At 39.6% G+C, this 19,869-nt stretch overlaps 1 protein-coding gene across 7 annotated transcripts in view; it reads right to left on the bottom strand.

Annotated features, from left to right (window-relative positions):
* Positions 1–19,869, bottom strand: part of NKAIN3 (sodium/potassium transporting ATPase interacting 3) — a 377,204-nt gene that overhangs the window by 85,712 nt on the left and 271,623 nt on the right. For all 7 annotated transcript variants that reach the window (XR_013926577.1, XM_080378300.1, XM_080378303.1 and 4 more), the window contains exon 4: positions 13,887–14,084. Coding sequence is in view for 6 of the 7 variants with exons in the window: in XM_080378300.1 (XP_080234426.1) it covers positions 13,887–14,084 (198 nt within the window). In the remaining variant the exon portion in view is untranslated. The remainder of the gene's footprint in view (positions 1–13,886; positions 14,085–19,869) is intronic.

The raw sequence follows: 19,869 nt of genomic DNA on the forward strand, positions 1-19,869 counted from the left end.
TGTCAATACTGCCAAGAAGCATTAATAAAGTTGTCCCCAGGCAGTTAATATTGATCCTACGTTGCTATTCTCCTGTACAAGAACTGTTGCTGATAGAAACAAGGTTAGGGGGCTGGTTTCAAAATCATCCTTAGGTCTTGTGGATGTAAGGAACCGAGCATTAAACAGTGCCTGTAAATCCTGCCATGTGGATAGAAAAGGTATTTTTAACCTATGAAGGGGTAAAACATTAATAAAATCTTTGCCTGTTATTGTAATATTTAAGCATGAACCGGGGTTTTGTATCATATTAAGACTGGCTTATTTTTCACTGTATCTTTTTGTATGTCTTTTTTAGTACTGTTAGCAATACAAATTGACAAAACATTTGATATGTAAGATATTAAGGAAGAGTTTCAATTTAAAACACAAAAATGCTGTATTTCTTTCCCTTAGGTTTGACTGGGAGAGAGTGAAGAGGTGAGCCTTCATGCAGCAGGTCAAGCCGCCCACATTGAACACACCCCCCGCTGTGTGGCATGTGACATGCCGGGGGCAAGCCTCCGGACAGTGGCATGTCCCTGCCCCATCACCTGCCTAGTCTAGAGGGGCCCTGGGGAGAGACGGGTGAATGACTATGGGGCATGACACACGCATAGTCCCAGATGTTGTTCTGCATTTTGGGTGTGAAAGGGATCTTCAGAAGATGTCTACGATGTCTAGAGGGGAGCTGAAGTAAATTACTTCAGTAAACCTGTGTTTTCTTTTTTTTCCTTAAAAAAAAAATAATCCCTTTCTTTATTTGAAATTTGAAGGCACAGCATTACAGTTGCTTTCTAAAGCAAGTTAGGTGAAATGGTCTGGGGTAGCTGTTCTTGCTAATAAAGTCTATGCCAGACTTTTTACAGATGAGCAAGATAAACACAGATGAAAGAAGGTAGAAATGAACAGCAGAGCCAGAAAATATAGCTCCTCTTTCTAGCATGTACTCTTACGTGTGAGGTCATTGGTGGGAAATCCTAGTATGGCATAGCTTCCCGTAACTCACTCCCACTCCTGGTCATTTGTATCCATAACAAAATATTTAGAAAATTGATTTCAGCTGCCTAAAGCAATGACAAAGTCATGGCAGTGAAGGAACAGATGCCTTTTTTTATAGTTAAGGCAGGTCTCACTGCACAAGTGTTAGAGAAAATAAGGAAATAAAGTGGAGAAATAAAAGAAATGTAAAGCTTGCAGTCCAGTTGTGTTCTAGATTCAGAAAAAGCTACTGCTGCTCTGTGGGTTGGTTTAGGGGGAGCACCTTCATGTGGTGTTACTGGTGAAATCGTGGTCCCAGGAAGAGGAAAGGGAGAGGGAATAGTGAAACATTTGGGTCAAGCAGTTCATTCCTGCTTGCCTGAGTGAAAAAAACACTATCAGGGGAGGGGGAACTTGGCAATCCTTGGCTGTTAGTGATGAGAGCTACCAGGAAGACCAAATTTGTAAGAAAAGCCTACAGGTACTGGTGAGAGTATTTCAAATACCCACCATGCAGGATTTAACTCTTGAAAACTTTCTGGAAATCAGTGTATTATTTGAATAAAACACTCAAACTCTCTAGTATGTGACCAGAATGTAGCTTTAGTTTTCTATGTTGATCTTAGCATTTCAACTGTTTATTTGAATCCGTATACATTTATGTGTGTTAATATATCAGGTGCATTTTAAGTTAATAAACAAGATAAATATAACTTAGACTAATCACAAATAAAAATGGAAATTATCATGTTATCTTAAGAGGCTGTTTGATTATCTACCACTTTTTACTGTCATTCAAAATGATTATCAATTAATTTACATTGCAGGAATTTACATGTGAGGTAATGGCAAGTTAAACGAGGAAAGTTCCACATCACTAGGAATGATATCTTGAAAAATCTTTATCTATACCATAGATTCAGAGATCTAGTAGATGTCTTTTGCAACACCTGATATATTCGATTGTTATTTTGATTCACACTAACATCAGAATTATGGAACACCACCATTATTCATTATTGTTGTCCTTCCACATGGGCAATTGTTTCAACTGAACCCTTCTACATATTATACAATGGTGAAAAGAAATGAAATTTGCTTTTCAGGATTGTACCTTAAGGTGATTTTGTTCTCTCAGAATAGTTACTGATACCAGAGAAAAACTTACATTCTGAAAGTAATTCATATCATTCTCCCTTTCAAGACTTTTAGCAATTTACCTGTTCAAATCATAATCAAACCACAGAAAAGAAATGCCTCAAGCATCCATTTCACTCAATCTTTTAACTATTCTGAACTTTCAGAGAACATAACAATCCTTATATATACTTATTCCTAGCCACAGCCTCAACCCCTGCCCTCACCCATGTTTGTCGGTTTTCTTTCCATGATATGAGACTCATTTCTTTTGTCCTATGAAAGTGTATTAAAAGTGCTTACTCCCTTAGGCAAGCCTATCATGCACTGAAAAAACAAACTGAAACTGAAAGAAAAGCAAATTCATCAGGCAACTCTATGTAAATTACTACTGTGATACTATAAGGCATCACTTCTTAGGTACTTAGCAACATACATCTTGACTGTACTGACATATAAACTTTTTATTAGTCTCCCTTGTTATATGGCAGCGTCACCCAAACTCTCCTCTCCGCTACCTGCGTGGCCTTTGTGGACTATAATCCCCCTTCGTTCCTCCTCCACGCACCTACACACACCCCTGCTCTGTGAATGAAGCGTTGCGGCAGCCATCTCTGCTTGCAGGCACCGGGGCAGCAGTACGACGACTCTGGCGCCACTACTACAGTTCGGTGCCTTTTCCTGCCCACCGTGGCAGAGGAGTTGGTATGAACTGGGCTGTTTCCAGGCCCAGCACCCCGTATGGGAGAGCCCATAGGAGCCAAGGGGATTAGTAGCCAAGGATGGAACAGCTTCATGAGTCCACCGCGCCCTGTTTCCAAACCTGCCACTGCAGTTGGGTGCTGAGGAAGCACGTCCCATGCTGGACACTGCACCTGCTGGTGGGATTCCCTGCTCAGCTTTGCAGAAATATAAAGGAAACAGTTAAAATAAGTTTTTCAACAGTTTCCACAATAGTAGGTAGTGAACAAAGAGCAGCCAAAAGACATGCAGATGTATTACAGAATTCGGGCCAGAAGTGTTAGCTATAAAAGCTAGGAAGGCAGCATTTATCGAACACAGGCCTTTTAAAACTTACTCTGAATCACAATCTTCCTAAATCAAAATATGTTTTCCCAGTAAACCTTGTCTGTCTTTCTGTGAGCTGTTCCAAGAGGAGCACATACACACATTGACTTTCTTCCTCAGTGAAAACTATCATTCTCACAAAGCTTGAGGAGTATGAGCCGTTTCCCAGCTTGTTTAGTGAAATCCCTGCTCTGGTTTCTCATCTTTCCCTAGGACAAAGCAGAGAGCGTTGCAAATCGTCAGGGACCACAGTCAAGAGAAAAGAAGAATTCTTTCTGCAGTCAGGTCACATTCAAGCAACAAATTTTAATGGAAGAGCTAGGCTGTGAATTCAGTGCATGATTAGAAGAAAAATGTCCTGTCAGTGGAAGCTCACACAGAGATGAGTTTTAATCAGTGAATATTTTTCCCCTGTATAAGAAAGTCTGGTCACATGGTTATCAACTATGATGTGCAGAAGGAATCATCCTGATGAGTATGAGTGAGCACAGATCTATCGCTGTTAGGATCAGTGAGGCTGTTAGTGTGAGGTTTGCCCGTGTGCTTTACACCACTACATGTGCAGACGCAGACTAAGGAATCGGACCCTCTTAGTAAAATACCTTTTCATTACTTAAAGCACATCTGCATGTAAAAAATCAATTAGAGTTGTGTTTTCCAGAAACAAAAAAAGAACCAACAAAGTCAAGCCTATTCAGCCAGAGCTGTCAATCACCACGCAAACACTTGGCCTAGAGAAGGAGTTCATTTCCTTGCTTGGTTTATCAACTTTGCTACTGGAGCAGACCTGATGCAGCACGCTGCTGGAGATGGAGCAGAGCTGTTTGCACTCAAATGCAGCTTGGCAGAAGGGTATGAATTTTATTCCACCTTCCAAGGCACCTATCATGCACTGATTGCCACAGAGGTTGCTGAAACCTCGGCAGTGTCCAGAGAGGCATGAAGACAAATATCCTCGGGAGCACCATGCTTTGGCTTTATGAGTTTCCAGCATCTTTAGTGTCTCAGCAGCCCATCAGTTAACGGCCTCAGACAATACAGTCAATAAAATATCCCTACGGAAGGGAAGGAGATACTGCTTCAATTTTTCTAAATGAAAAATGTTACATTTCCTTGATCTCTAAAACAAAGTTTAAATTGCTAATCTTTGGTACACTTTCCTCTTTCTCTTATAATTTCCAAATTCCTAGTGCAACATTCAGCATTCTGCTCAGTTCTAAAATAGCATGTAGGCATACAAGTTTGCTGAGACACTTTAACATGTCTTTACCTCTTCTACCACCTCCCCTCCTTATTTGCAGAGAAGCTTGCCTTGTGTTGGAATCAGTGACCACCCAGTTTGCTGTGCAGCGGGCCACTGCAGTTCCTTGTTCAGCTGCAGTTCAGGTTAACTTGAAAATACTGGAAATGGATCGCAAGGAAATTCTCTAATTGAGAATCACAGTAACTACATTGCAGACTACAGGCAGGCACTGCTTCTGCCACGGGGGAGGTAATTTTGGGCAAAAGTTGAAGGAGAAAAAAATTTGATATTTTCCAAATCTTCCATTTATCTCTAGTGCTTCTCCATAATTCTTATTGAAATATCAATGAACTAATAAATAAATAAGCAACCAACTTTTATTTTTACTCTAAATATTTTTCATGTAAATAAAAATATCTCATAATATCTGCACATAATTTCATTGAAATTTTTGTACAATATTGAAAAAATGTCATAGTAATTTTCATGTAAAATGGAAAAAATCTATACCAGGTACTACAAAACGTCTAGAATGATTTAGTTCTCATATCGATTTGTTGACAAGGTGAACATACTACCATATTGCTAATGCTTAAATTGCTGTCCACTATCCCCTCACCTTTAGCCAGCTCTGCTGCAGGAGTTGCCTAACTCTTTTTCACAAATCCATATCGTAACAGTTAATGAATAAATGAGCATGCAAACGACTATATCAGTGGTTTCAATTTTTTTCAAATAAGCTGCTTGAAAAAGGAGACGTCCCTGGAAAAGACAACTGAGATGGAGAAAACACTTATTTTTTTTGATTCTGTCTCAGAGTTGCTTTATTGACCCAGACTGGTAATTAGACAAATATACTTGTGTGTTTTACTACCTACACACTACCATGAATAATGAGGTCTAACTAAATCTAATGGAAAAAGGACAAGAACTGGAATGCAGGTGCATATACAGTCTCTCACTAATTTTGTTTCTCTTGGTTATATTTTTTTAACACTGAAGGCTTGATATTGGGAAAGGTGAAAAGGGCTGTATGCATCCCTGATCCAACACTAAACACTGGAGGAACACAGGCACAGAGTATGATAAAAATACGAGACAACTACTATAAAATATTGGGGGTAATGTCAAAAGGCATAGGCTTGCACAAGCTTCTGTAGCCTTTCTGCAGTCTGTTACAGAGACCAACAACTCCTCTGTAACATTGCTCAGGCTGAAAAAAATCTGATTTTCAATAATCTTGTGATCACTCCGCACTTACTAATGAATTTGTGAGAAGCCACCAGCCTACCTTAACTGACTATTCACATGGCTAGGAGAAAGTGTTCCTGGCTATTATTGTTATGATGATGATGATGAAGAACAGGCATGTCTTTCATACCCTCTTTTGGAGTAATGTTGCAGTTCAGCTCTGCAGACAATGCAAATTTAATTTTCCATGCCATTTGTGCAATTGTTTATTATGAAAATAAGATATGTTAACAGTTTCCTAATCAAAAAAGTTGAAAAAGTTGCAAGCAAAATTTCAAGAAAAGATGTAATACCTTCAGGACAACTGTATTTTACCATTCCCATGGACCTTAACACTAAATTACCTCATGTTTTTCTGTCACATGCTGATGTTGACTGGCTTTCTTAATCAATCACACGTCACTCAAGGAAGTGAAAAGAGAGCACTGGTGTCAGCACCTACAGGGATTTTCTTTGGAGAACAACATACATGATAGTCCCCCTAGCATCCTTTTCTGTCCAATTATAAAAATAACAGAGCCATAACTAATGGGAAAAAAGGGGCTGCTGCAGTGCCCTGGAGGAACCACATTATATATTGATATCATTAGCTCTTCTGTTACATTTAAATGAATATGAACCAAACTGCAGCTCTGGCTGCCTGAAGGGAGGGGCAAAAGCTGCTTTGCAACCTCTTTCAGAGCAACTCTTGTAGATTTTCAAATGGCATAGAGAAGGCAATATTAACACTGGGGATAGAAGAAGAGCCATCCAATTAACCCAAAAAGGATTCAAGCTTGTGGCTCAGTCATAAAAGCTTGGTCAATGAACTGAAATTCATTAAAGCCACTCCACCACTGCCCCTGATCTTGGTCTCTCTATAGCTCAATAGCTACAATGTTTCCCTTGATTAATTATTTACATGAGACTCATAACCTCCACTTTAATGTCTGTTGTGCTAAATATGGTTTTAATTAGATTCTATTTTTCTCTATTGAAAAAAGTATTTGTCTACCAAATGTCACAATTCATTTTCATATTAAATGATCAAAATTTGGCAGATTCTTTGAAGACAGCAAGACAGAAATAATTCACAAAGTGAGGCAATTGCATGGGGTCAGAATGAGGCACTGACTGGTGACAGATATTTGGAAAAGTAATCAGATCACATTGTTTACCATTTCCCTATGGAAGTGATGGTGTATGTTCTGGGGAGAAGAACACACATTTAGGTCGCTAAAGAACTGTGAGAAAAAAGTAAGAGGAATTAATTCCTCAAAAACAAGAGGAAGCAATGTTCTTTATGACAAGCATGACTGTATTATTATGGATCATCACAATAATAATGAAAATTCAAAATATTTGAAATCATTCTACCTAGTTAATTAAAACAGGAAAATCTGCAAATGCAAGGATGACAACTCCAAGAACATTAACAATTACATTTTTAGAAGTGTTCAGCATCAATTTACATCAATAATTATGATTTTTTTGGACAGGTAAGTACTATTTTTACAGAAAATGTGGTAAGAACTAGAAATATCATTAAGGTGGGGTTTTTTTGGCATATCATAACTCATAAAGCTCAAGAAGGGGAAGTGCAAAATCCTGCACCTGGGGAAGAACAATCGCATGCACTGAAATACGCTAAGGGCTACCCAGTTGGAAAGCAGCTTGGCAGAAAAAGACTTGGGGGTCGTGGTGAACATCAGGTTGAACATGAGTCAGCAATGTGCCCTTGCCTCAAAGGCGATGAATGGTGTACTGGACTGCATCAGGCAAAGTATTGCCAGCAGATCAAGGGAGGTGATCCTTCCCCTTTCAGCACCGGTGAGGCCACACCTTGAGCACTGGGTCCAGTTCTGGGCTCTCCAGTACAAGAAGTACGTGGGCATACTGGACAGAGTCCAAAGAAAAGCCACCAAGGCGATGAAGGGCCTGGAGCACCTCTCTCCCATGAGGAAACGCTGAGAGAGATGGGACTGTCCAGCCTAGAAAAGAGAAGGCTCAGGGGGATCTTAATTAACATCTATATAAACACCTGAAGCTAGTTGCAAACAGGACAGAGCCAGGCTCTTGTCAGCGGTTCCCAGTGACAGGAGCAGAAGCAATGGGCCCAAACTGAAACACGTGTTTCCTCTGAACATCAGAAAACATGTTTTCACTGTGACAGTTATCAAGCCCTGGCAAAGGTTATCCAGGGGGTTGTGGAGTCTCCCTCTTGGAGATATTCAAAAGCTGTTTAGATACAGTCCTGGGCAACCTGCTCTAGGTGGCCCTGCTCGACTGGGGGGTTGGACCACATGACCTCCATAGATTCCTTCCAACCTCAACCATTCAGCATGATTCTGTAACACAGAGTGCAATTTTTCTACCAGTGGTAGACGTGTCACGGAACATCCCGACACTGTATTACAAGCTGCTTTAGAATTCTGTCGCCTCTTGGAGGAAAGCACACAACATCTATAAATTCAGGAATCGAAAGGTGCGCTGGGAAGACATCTTCTCAGGGCACATACTTTAGCAGATATGTTTTATATGCTCTTCTTGTCTAACCCAAATCCTGGAAGACAGTGACATGACACAAACATGTGGTTTTGTCATCTCTCGCATGCAGAATCATGGTTAGATATACCCAGCTATGAAGCCCTTCTCTAACCACTATACAGTGATGCAAGCTGCCTCAGCACTGTCACGCTGCTATATCCATACTGGAAGCATTCCTGTACCAGAGCGAGCACATGCGCCAGACCAAGGCAACCAATACTGAATGAAGATCAACTTCTTTATCTTCAAACTCTTTAATGGTTTTGGCCCCAATGGTCTCTACGGCACCAGAGAAAGAATTTCAGACTAAACCAAGCTCAGCAGCTACTATTGATAACATCTTCACCATAAGACAAACCTTTCTTGACAGTCAGAATGAGGCCAAATATAAATTAAATTAATTACCACAATAAACGAGGAACATCTCAATCCTTGTAGATTTGTACCCAAAGTTCTGTTTTCTGTCTTCACATCAAGAGGGCACATGTCCAAGAGTGAAAGAACATTCAGAAACAGCACAGAAACTCAATCCTTATCCAGACAAAGTCTCAGCTCCATGTCCCATTTTTCAGCTGGGGAGAAGATGGTAGAACTATGGACACAAGACAGGTGTATGTTGCTTAATGCAAGGTTGGAGGTGTTCACACATTCCCTCATTAGGATGGTAGAAGAGCTTAATAGGACAGAATGTTCCTGAATGGAAATTCAACACCATCTCAATAAATGTCATAAATGTCACTGTAATCACCAGATGTCACATGAAAACATACCTTTCTCTACCATGTCAAAAAGGTAGGGGATAAATTTCTCTGGCAGAGATTTAAAAAATCAAATGTTCTTTACACCCCTGTGGGTAAAGAGACCATCCCTGACAGTTCCTGCCTCAGTCCACTCTGAGGAACGAATTGCAGCTAAACGTTTGCCCTCAATGGCTGCATCAATAGGAGGGAATTCCTGCAGACCTGGGAGCATTCCTGGCACGGGCATGCCATCACCCATGCCATTGCGTATGTTGCATATGCATCAGGTTGGCCTGCTCTAGCCACCGCTCTCCCCACACAGTTCCCAGGCACAGTTTTGGTCAGGAGAACAATCCCAGGGATTATTCCTGCTGGGTGGCTTGAACGCACCAGCCTGTTTTGGAGGCTGAGACAATCAGCAGAGATGTGAGTTGTTCTGAGCCAGCTGGCCACAGGACGCAGCTGCCTTGGCACGTTTAATTTATGCATATAGATGCAGTCTATCCATCTTGCAGGAGAATCGTTTGGACTCAAAGTGACCACAGTATCCAACTCCCAATTTGGCTGCCAGGAGTGCTTTTTCCTACACTTGTGATATTACAACCTCATTGTGTTCTGTAGAAAGTAATATACTTTTCTATGTTTTGTGCTTGGTAGTGTTACTGATAAGCCGTTCCACGCTGATTAATCCCCAGCTTTACCTTAGGCAGGTATGCTCACTGCTTATCACTCTGCTACGGAAAACATTCAATACTCTTAACCTCCCTACATCATGCCTGGCTTTATAGGGTAGCGAAAATGTGGTGACTCTCCAGTAAAAGTGGGTTTTTTTGTGAGTGATCCTCATCTGTAGGTCCAACAGTTACCCAGGGGTTACAATAATTGACACTTATGAGAGACAACAGACAGACCTTTATTAAGCAGTGCTTTTCTTCAAAATACCTGCATTCAGTCAGCATCAACATGCCAAACAGCATAAATGTTTTGCATGGTTTTAGGTTTAGGTTTTTTCCTTTCTTTCCCCCCACTCTTCCTTCAGAGGTCTAGATTTTAGTTACGGCTCTTCTGCACATTGCTAAGAATGGGTGGAAAGTTAACCTCACCTTATGCAATGCAGCGTTGTGAGAAGCAGTCTAGCTGTGTCAGCCTATCGCTCTGCCAAAATTAATTTGTTTTGCTATTTCAGCACTGATGAAGTTACACAGCTGCTAATTCCAGAGCTACCTCAGTGAGCCCTAGCTTGGGGGGGGGGTCTCTGCCTCACAATGTAGCTGTTGGACAAGCTTATTGTGACATTAGGCTCAGGGTCTGATAAAAAAATCTCTGCAACCACTTGGAGAACTTTTTAAAACTCAGGCAATTGAAGCCAGTGTTACCTGGCATCTAATACTCCCAGTGTGAATTCTCTATTTTCAAATAACAAAAAAGGCTCTATGAAGGGCCCTTCTCATGGTGGCTAAGCTATCACCATTTTGACTGTAATATTAATTTGTTCTCCAAAAAATTAGGTAAAGATGATCTGCCTTGCATTTTAAAATTAAAGGTGTTGTATGGAAGGATTTATTCATCAAAATAATATATACGGTGCCATACACATCAAATAAATGTAGATTTAAAATGCACAATTTAAATTTAAGTCTTCCTCACTGTTAATTGCATCCCATTCTCTCACATTTCTCTTGATTTTTCCCCAATCTAAAGAAATTTTAACACCTTCAACTCCCAATCACTTCAATAGCTACCCAGAATCAGGATGAGATATGAAGTTGCTGTTCCACCCATAAAATATATATATATTTTTTTTTTTAGAAACAACTATAAAGCAAATACAATAAGAGCCTTACTGTGTTAGAATTAAATAAATGATTGTCGAGCTTATTCCCTGAAGCAGGGTCTAATGTAGTCACAGCAGCAGCAGCATTCTGTGCATATAAAAATTTTTATACCAGTTAAAAAAAAAGATTTCAATAAAAAGTCACCTTTCAAAAATGGCAAATGGCTGCTAGTGAGTTATGTATCGCGACAGGTATCCAATATTTACCCCTGGAGGGATTTCTTTTTATGGAGGCTCTAACTCCCTACCAAATGGAAGTGCTCACCTTCCCAGTTGTGTGGACAAGGGTTAGCACGATAAAATGATTTGTTATGCCAATAAAGTTTTTGTTACACTGTAAAACGGTTTGTTACGCTACTACTGCTACATAAAAATGTTATGAAAATTAAGTAGGTTGTAACATCCAAAAAGGAATAGGCTACTTTTAGGACTAGCTACTAGGACAAGAAAAAAAGAAGGCTCTTCTGATCTACAGTTCTTCAGTACTGTAAAAAAGACAACCTACACGACCTTTTAAATAACAACTGAAATTGGTACCCCAATTAGGAAAGCAGTTATGCATCCAAAATGAATGGGAACTTCCTCAGGTCAACAGTACTCAGAAAATGAGAGGGAACTGCAACAAGTTTGATAATCTGGGCAGTAACTTCTCTCCTGTGTGACAGTAAATTAAACAATCCTAAATTACAGATCAGAATGGAAACTGAAGTGCAAGCTCACGATATGCTAACCATAAAGCACCACAGATGGAATAGCAAGATAGTAAGACTGAAGGAAAACCTTACTTTCCATACGGGATTTTAATTTTAACATTGCATATATCAGATCAAAGCAGATCTGAAACTGGCAACTGTTTAATTCACAGTCAAGCCTTACAAGTTCCTGGCACACTTTGAACTTGCAATGAATTGTATCCAGTATTTATTTATGATTGTTCCAGGCAATCAGTCACTCCGTAAGAAGGGGAAGGCCTGTCACATCTTACACTTTATAATTGTTACATAATTTTTATACTTTTCCTTTTTCGTATTTCTTTGAGCTTGTATGTATTACATGTTTTTATTTTATTATTCTAATATTTGTGTTCCTGACATTTGGTTAATTTTGACCAGAATATACTGTACTGATAAGTGCAGAAGGAAAAAGTTCTGATTTTAACAACTGGCTGTATTTTCATGGAACTCTAAGTTTGTTTCCGATCACAAAAATTCTAGAAGAATTTCTAACATGATATTTTTTTTTCTTATAGAAGTAAGGAAGCATTGGAAATATTTATGGTTTTCTCCTTTTAAACCAACCACACTTCAGTTTTCCCTTGTACAGGCTCGCTGAAGCAGAATGACCAGAACTGCTTTGCGAGGGGAATTTGCTGCAAACGAAGAGCTCATGGGAGAAGCAACCTGCTTGGAGTATCAGGCCCCCACCAGAGTAAGGATGGTGCATCCAATTAAGCTCTGCCAATGCAGTGGGCAAAATTCTTCTGCAAGGCTTTCAATAGTGTATGTTGACATACACAGGACTGGGCCTCAAGTACTTTTGGCTTCACTGGAAACAATCCTGACTCAAAGTCTTTGCTACCTGACTGAAGGACAGGAGAAGGCTTGTGTAGGTGCTTGTGATGGTGTTTGTTCCTGCAAAGCTGACAGGCTAGGAGCAGACACATGGATCGTGTAGGTGCATGTGATGTCGCCGGTGCACTGACCAAGCGCGGTAATTCAGACCTGCGTTGCCGAGTGCGAGTTCATTAATCATTGATGTAAGATACAAGTTCATCAAATTTTGATTAAAAGCAGTGGTAAGGAGAAAGCTCTCAGCATCTTACATCAGGCATTTAGTAATGCCAACAAATTATCTGGAACTTTTAGACTGCTTTGTTCTAGAGAGCTGGACAGGATGATAGGTGTAACTACACACACTGTTCTTTTTTCTTTCAAAAGAAAAATGTCCTTAACTTGAAAAAATATAAACATTAAAATTTGAAAATAATTATAAACTAATGAGTGAGACTTATCCTACAGATCCCTTGTACTTTGCTCGTGGCAGTATTTACCGGTCAGTCAGTAAATCAGCAGTGAATAGACTGGGAATATCCAGCCTTTCTGGTTGCTCAGACCAGGTAGCTCATCTGGCCAGTAGGCATGGACTGCAGACTGCATGTCTTCTCCCACTGTCTGACGAGCACTGGTGGCCATAGTTAGGAGCATGATCCACAAGCATTTATGTTCTCAGAATAGGTCTGGACATAGGCGATGTATCAGACCTACGGGCAGCCAGTTGGGTTAGGCTGGTTGCGAGGTAGTACACACAGCTGTCTAGAGAAAGAACTACCACTTCTAGGAGATCACATGCAGCTCGCACTAAACAACCTTTTAATCGCAAGCAAAAGCAGCCATCAGATTGAGGAAAGTCTGTGGCCAAGACTGGGCTGTTGCTCCCAAAGCAAGTCATCCAGCCCCCATGCTTCCCTGTGCCGCAGACTTTTTATAATGACTTCCTGTATTTGCAGTTTTTGACTGGTACTGCAACTACAAAATGTGGATCATGGAGGTGGAGTATTCTGATAATGCAGAGTTCCAGGAAAGAACAAATAACATGGTTGAATGTAAATGACTACTTTAATTACTGATAGTTCTCTAACCTTTTTCAAGTGTTACAGCCATATCTCACTTTGGGAAGAAACTTAGCTATGTATCATGTAAAATACATTTACATACAGGGCTGAATAAATACCACCATTGATTGTGAACTTCAGAAGGGTTTACGCAAATTAATTTTTGACAAGTCTGCTCTCCTTTGCTGTACATGTCTCAATGAATGAGAGCCAAGAACTTGAGTTAATTCATCTGTCCCAGCAAAGACCAGGGTGGGGACTATGTCTCTACAGAGCATTACGAGATGTAAGGAAAGAAAAGAGCAGTGCACATTTTCATAATGCGAATGTAATTCTCTAATTCAAAATACAGTTTAAAATCTGTGCTGTCATCCATCAACTACAACATCCTCCTTTCAGGACAGAGACACCCAACAGCAGCAGGCTGCATGCGAAAGGACTGCCAGAACCTGAGTACAAAAACAAACGGCAACTTACGGAGAGGAGTATTTGGATAGCGCTGTGAATGACCTCTAGGTACTGGAAATCAATTATGCAGCCTGTCACGGAGACGTAGGAGTAATCCTCCAGGATGCCAGGGGCAGAAGGACGCACCACCCTTCGTATGCAGCCAGGCCCGTGCTCCCGCCACCAAGAGCGGTGCATTGAGATGTTAAAAGTCATGAGATCAGTTTCCTAGGAGAGAGGGAGGGGAAAATGTATGAAAACCTCTAACTTTATGTTATTTAAGGTAAAGCAAGGAAAATAATAGATGTTTTCAATTATTATAAGGAAAATGAAAGAAATAACTTGCCTTTCTCCTTACCCCAGTAATTTTAACATGAAAGTAGGCCATTAAAGCAGAGAAAGGAAATTGCAAACATTTATCGTTTATTTTGTAACTCCACATAGGAGCTTCTATCTGGCAGAACTGCTGTACCAGGTACTGTACAAAATACCACGCATAGCCTGTGTCTCCTTGGACTTACAGCCTGAAAAGCAATTTAGTTGTTCCTTGATTAGAATGTCTCTTAAGAATTAAATTTTTAACAGGCAGCAGGAGATATTTTTACCCCATGGTACTGTAGACAAACTAAACCAAACTTCCACCGTATTTATTTAAAACATTAACTATACATTATAGCTATTATTTAAGTGGGGCCACAGCCAGGCAGACTGCTCCAGCTGCCAGAGATTCAAATGAAAACTTGTCTCCAGCCAAGCACCCTGCTCTCTTTTCTCCCCTGTGCCCCCGAACCCAGATTACAATCTTCTCAGTTTAGTGAAGAAATCTGCTTCTGTGAACTGATCTGGGTTTAAAATAAAAGCAATAACCTCTCTTCACTCTAGTCTTCTTCAGCCTCAACCACAGCTTGTCCCATCAGGTCTTAAGTCTCACCCTCACAGGTACCGGCCGCGTTGTAACCCACACTGTATGTACGTCTGGGCATTCTCATAAACACCATCCCACTTCCACTTGGAGCAGTGAAAGTGGCGAACATGCTAATGTACTAAAAATTTTCTAACAGTTTACCTATGAGGTACAAAGAGGAAGATTCCTCTGATTTAACAATAGATTTAGGTCTTTATGTCATGCTTGAGTAAAATACACTGAAGTTGAATGGATGCCATTGAAATGCAAAATAACCTCTCCTTACTGGAGATAAATGAGAGTTATGTTGATACTTTAAATAATTAATTCAGATTTATGTTTCCATGTTTCCCATTCTCAGCTTCAAGGTAGCTGCAAAAAATGTATGCAAGACTATCAGCTGGATGCTCACAAAACACCCGTGTTTCCATGCACGCCAGTTTGTGAAGACTGCCAAGACACTGGTTCGCCCTTTGCATCCCACTCCAAAAATCTGTCCTGTCAGTTTGTCTGTGGCTTTCACCCCAAATTAAAGGACATTCCATGCAGATTGCAGTTGTAGACAACTCTCATTGTCTTTCTCTGTTAACTGCCTTTATTCTGGCCACACCTGAAAATTAACAGGTGAATTAAAACCTGTCAGTCTCTCTTGCAGCTAGTTAGCAGCAAGAAATCTGCCTTTGTGATCTGCTGGTCTCCATAACTTTTTTACTCTTAAAATGCAGACTTGCTGGAACATTATTTACAGTTGATGATACATTTGCCTTTTAACTTTGCGTGTTTCCTTGCTACTGGTTTAGAAAATTTTCAGCTGCAATATGAAAATGACTTGTGAAATCAGAAGCTGACAGATAATTCAGTTTAATGAAAATACAATTATAAATATATGGTCATGGGAAACAGCCAAGGCTTTTTCCGTACAACAATGCCAGAGATTGCACAGTGTTATCAAGTGGTTTTAACAATTGCCAACTGTAAGAAATGCCATTTGTCAAGCAGCACACATATACCCACTCTCATCTATTCCAGTAACTCTTTGTGCAGTAGGAATATGGACTTGCCATGTGGGTCAGTGTTGTATCAAATATTGCAAGGTAATGCTTTGTTATCACAACTGTAGGAATAAAATGTGATGTTTGTGGGGCTGGTGTCACAGCTTTCTTTGCTCTCCATGTTTTTCTTCTCTATTTTTTTTTCTTTAAGTTTTGATTATTATGCCCTGTTTCAGTCTTTGTGCTCGGCTAGTTCATAGCCAATAACACAGGAAAATGGTAAATTTGCATAGGAAAACAGCTTGATAAATGTTGGCAACACATCTAAAATGTAAGACTTTGGCACGTCGTCAGTACAAACAGCCTCCTAAATAAAATCTTTCCTTTCTGGAATACTGATATGTTTGGTTCTTTGGGGGGATTAAAAAAAATGCTTGACTTGATGGTCATGTTTAGAGATGCCTAATTAGATGGTCATGTTCATATTTCAAGTCTGCTGGTGATGCAGTGAGAGAAGGAAACAGCAACAGTGTAGTTAAAATTCTTTGACTAAAAACAAAAGAGATGCCATCACAGCACTTGCTGCCTTTTTTTTTTTTTATAAATCATTATTCAGAAATTATGGATAAAGGCTGTGAGAAGAGCTTTTCATAATTACTTTTCACTGTGTGTATTATGTTCTGAGTCCTCAAAGCAGGTAAAAGCGGATAATGATGGCCCAACAAAGATCAGTTTCAGAAATGCAAATAAAACCACCTGGTGCATTAGCTTGACCTCTAAAATACCACTTCACAAAATGGCAGCCATAAGCTGTTTGAGCTGATAAATGTTAAGCTGCCAATCAATAAAAGAAATCCTGACAAAAATCAATCCTCTTTTTTTTTTTTTTTTTTCCCAGTGGCTAAAGTACACTCTTGTCTATCTTCTTGGAGATTCTTAATCCACCAAGTGAGTCAAATGTGCCAGGCACTAAAGAATTAACCTGTATTTTATCATCATTTACAGAAATATAGAAAATCCAAAGAATCTTTGCCTGGGTGTACAGCTTTTAAACATCAATGAACTTCTGAGAATGTTTCAGTGTTTGTCAATTTGGCACTCGGAAACCTTGTGCATAATGGAAAAGCTGCTGCCCAAGCAGTTTGTTCTTAGTTGTATGTTTATTAAAGTTAAGAATTCTTCCAGAATGCACAAGCAGATGCTTGAAGTTTTTCAACAGATCATGTATTATTTTCCAAAGCCACAAGCAATCATTATACAAATGTGTATAAAATTAATATTCAGCAGGTGATGTAATGTAAACTGCATATTTTTATAAAAAATGCTGCTGCTTCATAGCAAGAGACTCAACTTCAGGCTCTTTACTGGAGCCATCAAGTAATCTCTTTAACGAATCCAGCGGGGATTCATTTAACAATTGAAATTTCCATCACGGATGGAAAACTGCTCTTTTGAGCTTCAGACTCATGACATATATCTTGGCTTTAACTCTGTACATCAGTGGATAAACTATACTTCCTCAGCTGGTAACCTATCAGACAGATGCCATAAATGAAGAGGGGGGAGGACACAGATAAAAGGACTTCCTGGAAAATCATGTGAGATTTAGGAAAGTGAGATGGGAAGGGAAATCCTATGCCCTACTCCTCCCTTTTTCAGACAACACTAAAGCAATACTTCAGTTTGTGGTAAGCAGTTTGCTCCCGAGTGTAGGATCAGCCCAATAATCACACTTCTTACTGATGCAGAGTCCCACTTAACTGTCTACAGCTTTTTAAGCTTTTAAACTATGTATAGGATTTGTGTTGGCTCTCAGCTCAAGGATTAATTTTGATCATTATGGGAAATCATTCCATAATGTACCATGGCAGGTACTTTCTTTTAGGTGAGATGTAATCCCTTTAAGTCTCAGTAATACGGTTTCTAAGTGCTTGGAGATAATGTTTAATTTCATTATATCTGCTTAAATTCTACATTTGGTTTCAAGTGGACATTTTCTATTGGGCAGGGCTTTGATCAACCTGGTCTAGTCAAAGATGTCCCTGACCACAGCAGGATGGTTGTTCTAGATGATCTTCAAAGGTCCCTTCTGACCCAAACCAGTCCGTGATTTTATGATTCTATTTTTAGGTGGTGAATTTAGATAAATTTTAACAGATAATAGCATAACACAGTTTATTTAAAAACTGAAGTGCAATAAGGATGATGTTCCTTTCATTTGTTTGTGTACACTTTATGTGCACTGCCTAATGACAACAGGAAAAAATTAATGCGAAATTAAGACTAACTAAAATCACCAGATGTAAAGAAAAAAAAGACGCTAAAACTCCAGGAAAAAACCAACACACCAAGATTGCCTTGTATAACAAACAAATATGCTGTGACATGACGACTATGCACTGTAGAAATATTTTTTTCACTCTATGTTTCTGCTTTATGACATGCTATTTTATATTTCATTCTTTGTTAGTACTGAAAAATGCACTCTTAAGAAAACTATAAAAAGGACATGATTCTGTTTAGTGGGAATGAGGAGAAGCACTTTTTCGTCCACAAGACAGCAGTCAACATGAAATTTCTCAGAAAGGTGCAAGAGCACAAAGGCCTGGCAAAGCATAATGTTAGAGATCTTGACTTTATGGCTGCTTTTGTAGTACCTAGCCCTTTATAACACTTCTATTGATACATGCTATACTTTTTATTATAAATAAACATTAATTAGGCTGACACAATAAATATTCCCATCCCATTTCCTAAGAGTAACAAGGATGCTATAGTTCTGACTTGCTACCCAGTTACTCTTATCACCAGTGAGGAGAAAAGATTTTCAAACACCTTGTCAACAGGTAATAAAAAATAATACGCATAATGCTAGGAAAAAACCCGTACATTTTCTTGTAATTCCCTACGCCCAATTAAACTGGTAGTTAAGATGCAATGGTGTTGGCATGGACAAGGGACACACACATTCCTTAGTATTTATTTCAGTGAGACATTAATCCTCATTAGATACAAATGATGCATTTAAGCATTAATGAAACCTGCTTTAATTGTAGAAGTACTCTGAAGCATGAGCATCAGCTGTTAGGCAAAGACCTCCATTGGCAGCATAACCTTAGTTTTCTACCCTGAAACCACAGGTTCTGATCCCGGCTCGCTCCACATGTGAGCAGTTACGCTCCATCTCCTCTCACTACCACTGAACAAACGGGCTTTGAAGGCCACGACAGATAATACTGAAGAAGTCCACTGGCAAATAGGGAAACTTGTGTGACTGGCTCCCATACTGTATTGTTTGGGATGATTGTTTTTGAATATTGATTACTGACTCTTTTTTTTTTTTTTTTTTCCTTTTTTTTTTTTCTGTTTGTCTTTAAACACTTAAGTCAGTGTTACACAGATGGCTTTTACCTGCCCCATGAGCTAGAGACTGGAGACAGCCTACTTAATAATTGTGACGTCCTCCCAGGATGGAACAATGACCCATGCTGCTTCCAGGCAAACTCTCTAGGTTGAGGTGGCTGCTCAAAATATAACATAGTCAATATCGCATCCTCATCCTGAGCACGCTGGTGAAGAGATGACATGAAGAGCGTTCTTAAAATGAAGCTTATGTGTCGAGTCTATTGGGACTATTTAGCTGTCTGAACTGGCTGATAAAATCCGTCTCATTGTTGTAGCAAACCCAATGCACACTAAACCAGAGGAACCATGTGATACATCTAAATTAATTAGCACTTAAAGAGAAAATTCACAGTATCAAGATCTTCAGGCATAGACCATGAGGTCACCCTAGCATTACTGGCTGAGAGTGGTTAAGAGAGATAAAGAGGCAAAGTCACTTTTGGGTGGTGGGGCTAGAGAGGTTCATGTTCCCACTCACTGAGATTGGAGGCTCACAGGCTGAGCAAATCCTGTAGCCATGACAGTGGACCATGACTAAAATAACTGCTGTTAGAAAGTTACACTGGTTTAACCTATTTTTTTCCCAATCAATCCACACTAAATTTGTTAACCATTTGGTTACAGGACACTCCTCATCCTACCCACCCCACTGAAAAATAAAAAAAAAAAAACAAAACACACCAAAAAACCCCACAACCAACCAGGTAGTCTT

Source organism: Falco punctatus, assembly GCF_963210335.1.
Source record: "Falco punctatus genome assembly, chromosome: 3".
Classification (NCBI taxonomy): Eukaryota; Metazoa; Chordata; class Aves; order Falconiformes; family Falconidae; genus Falco; species Falco punctatus.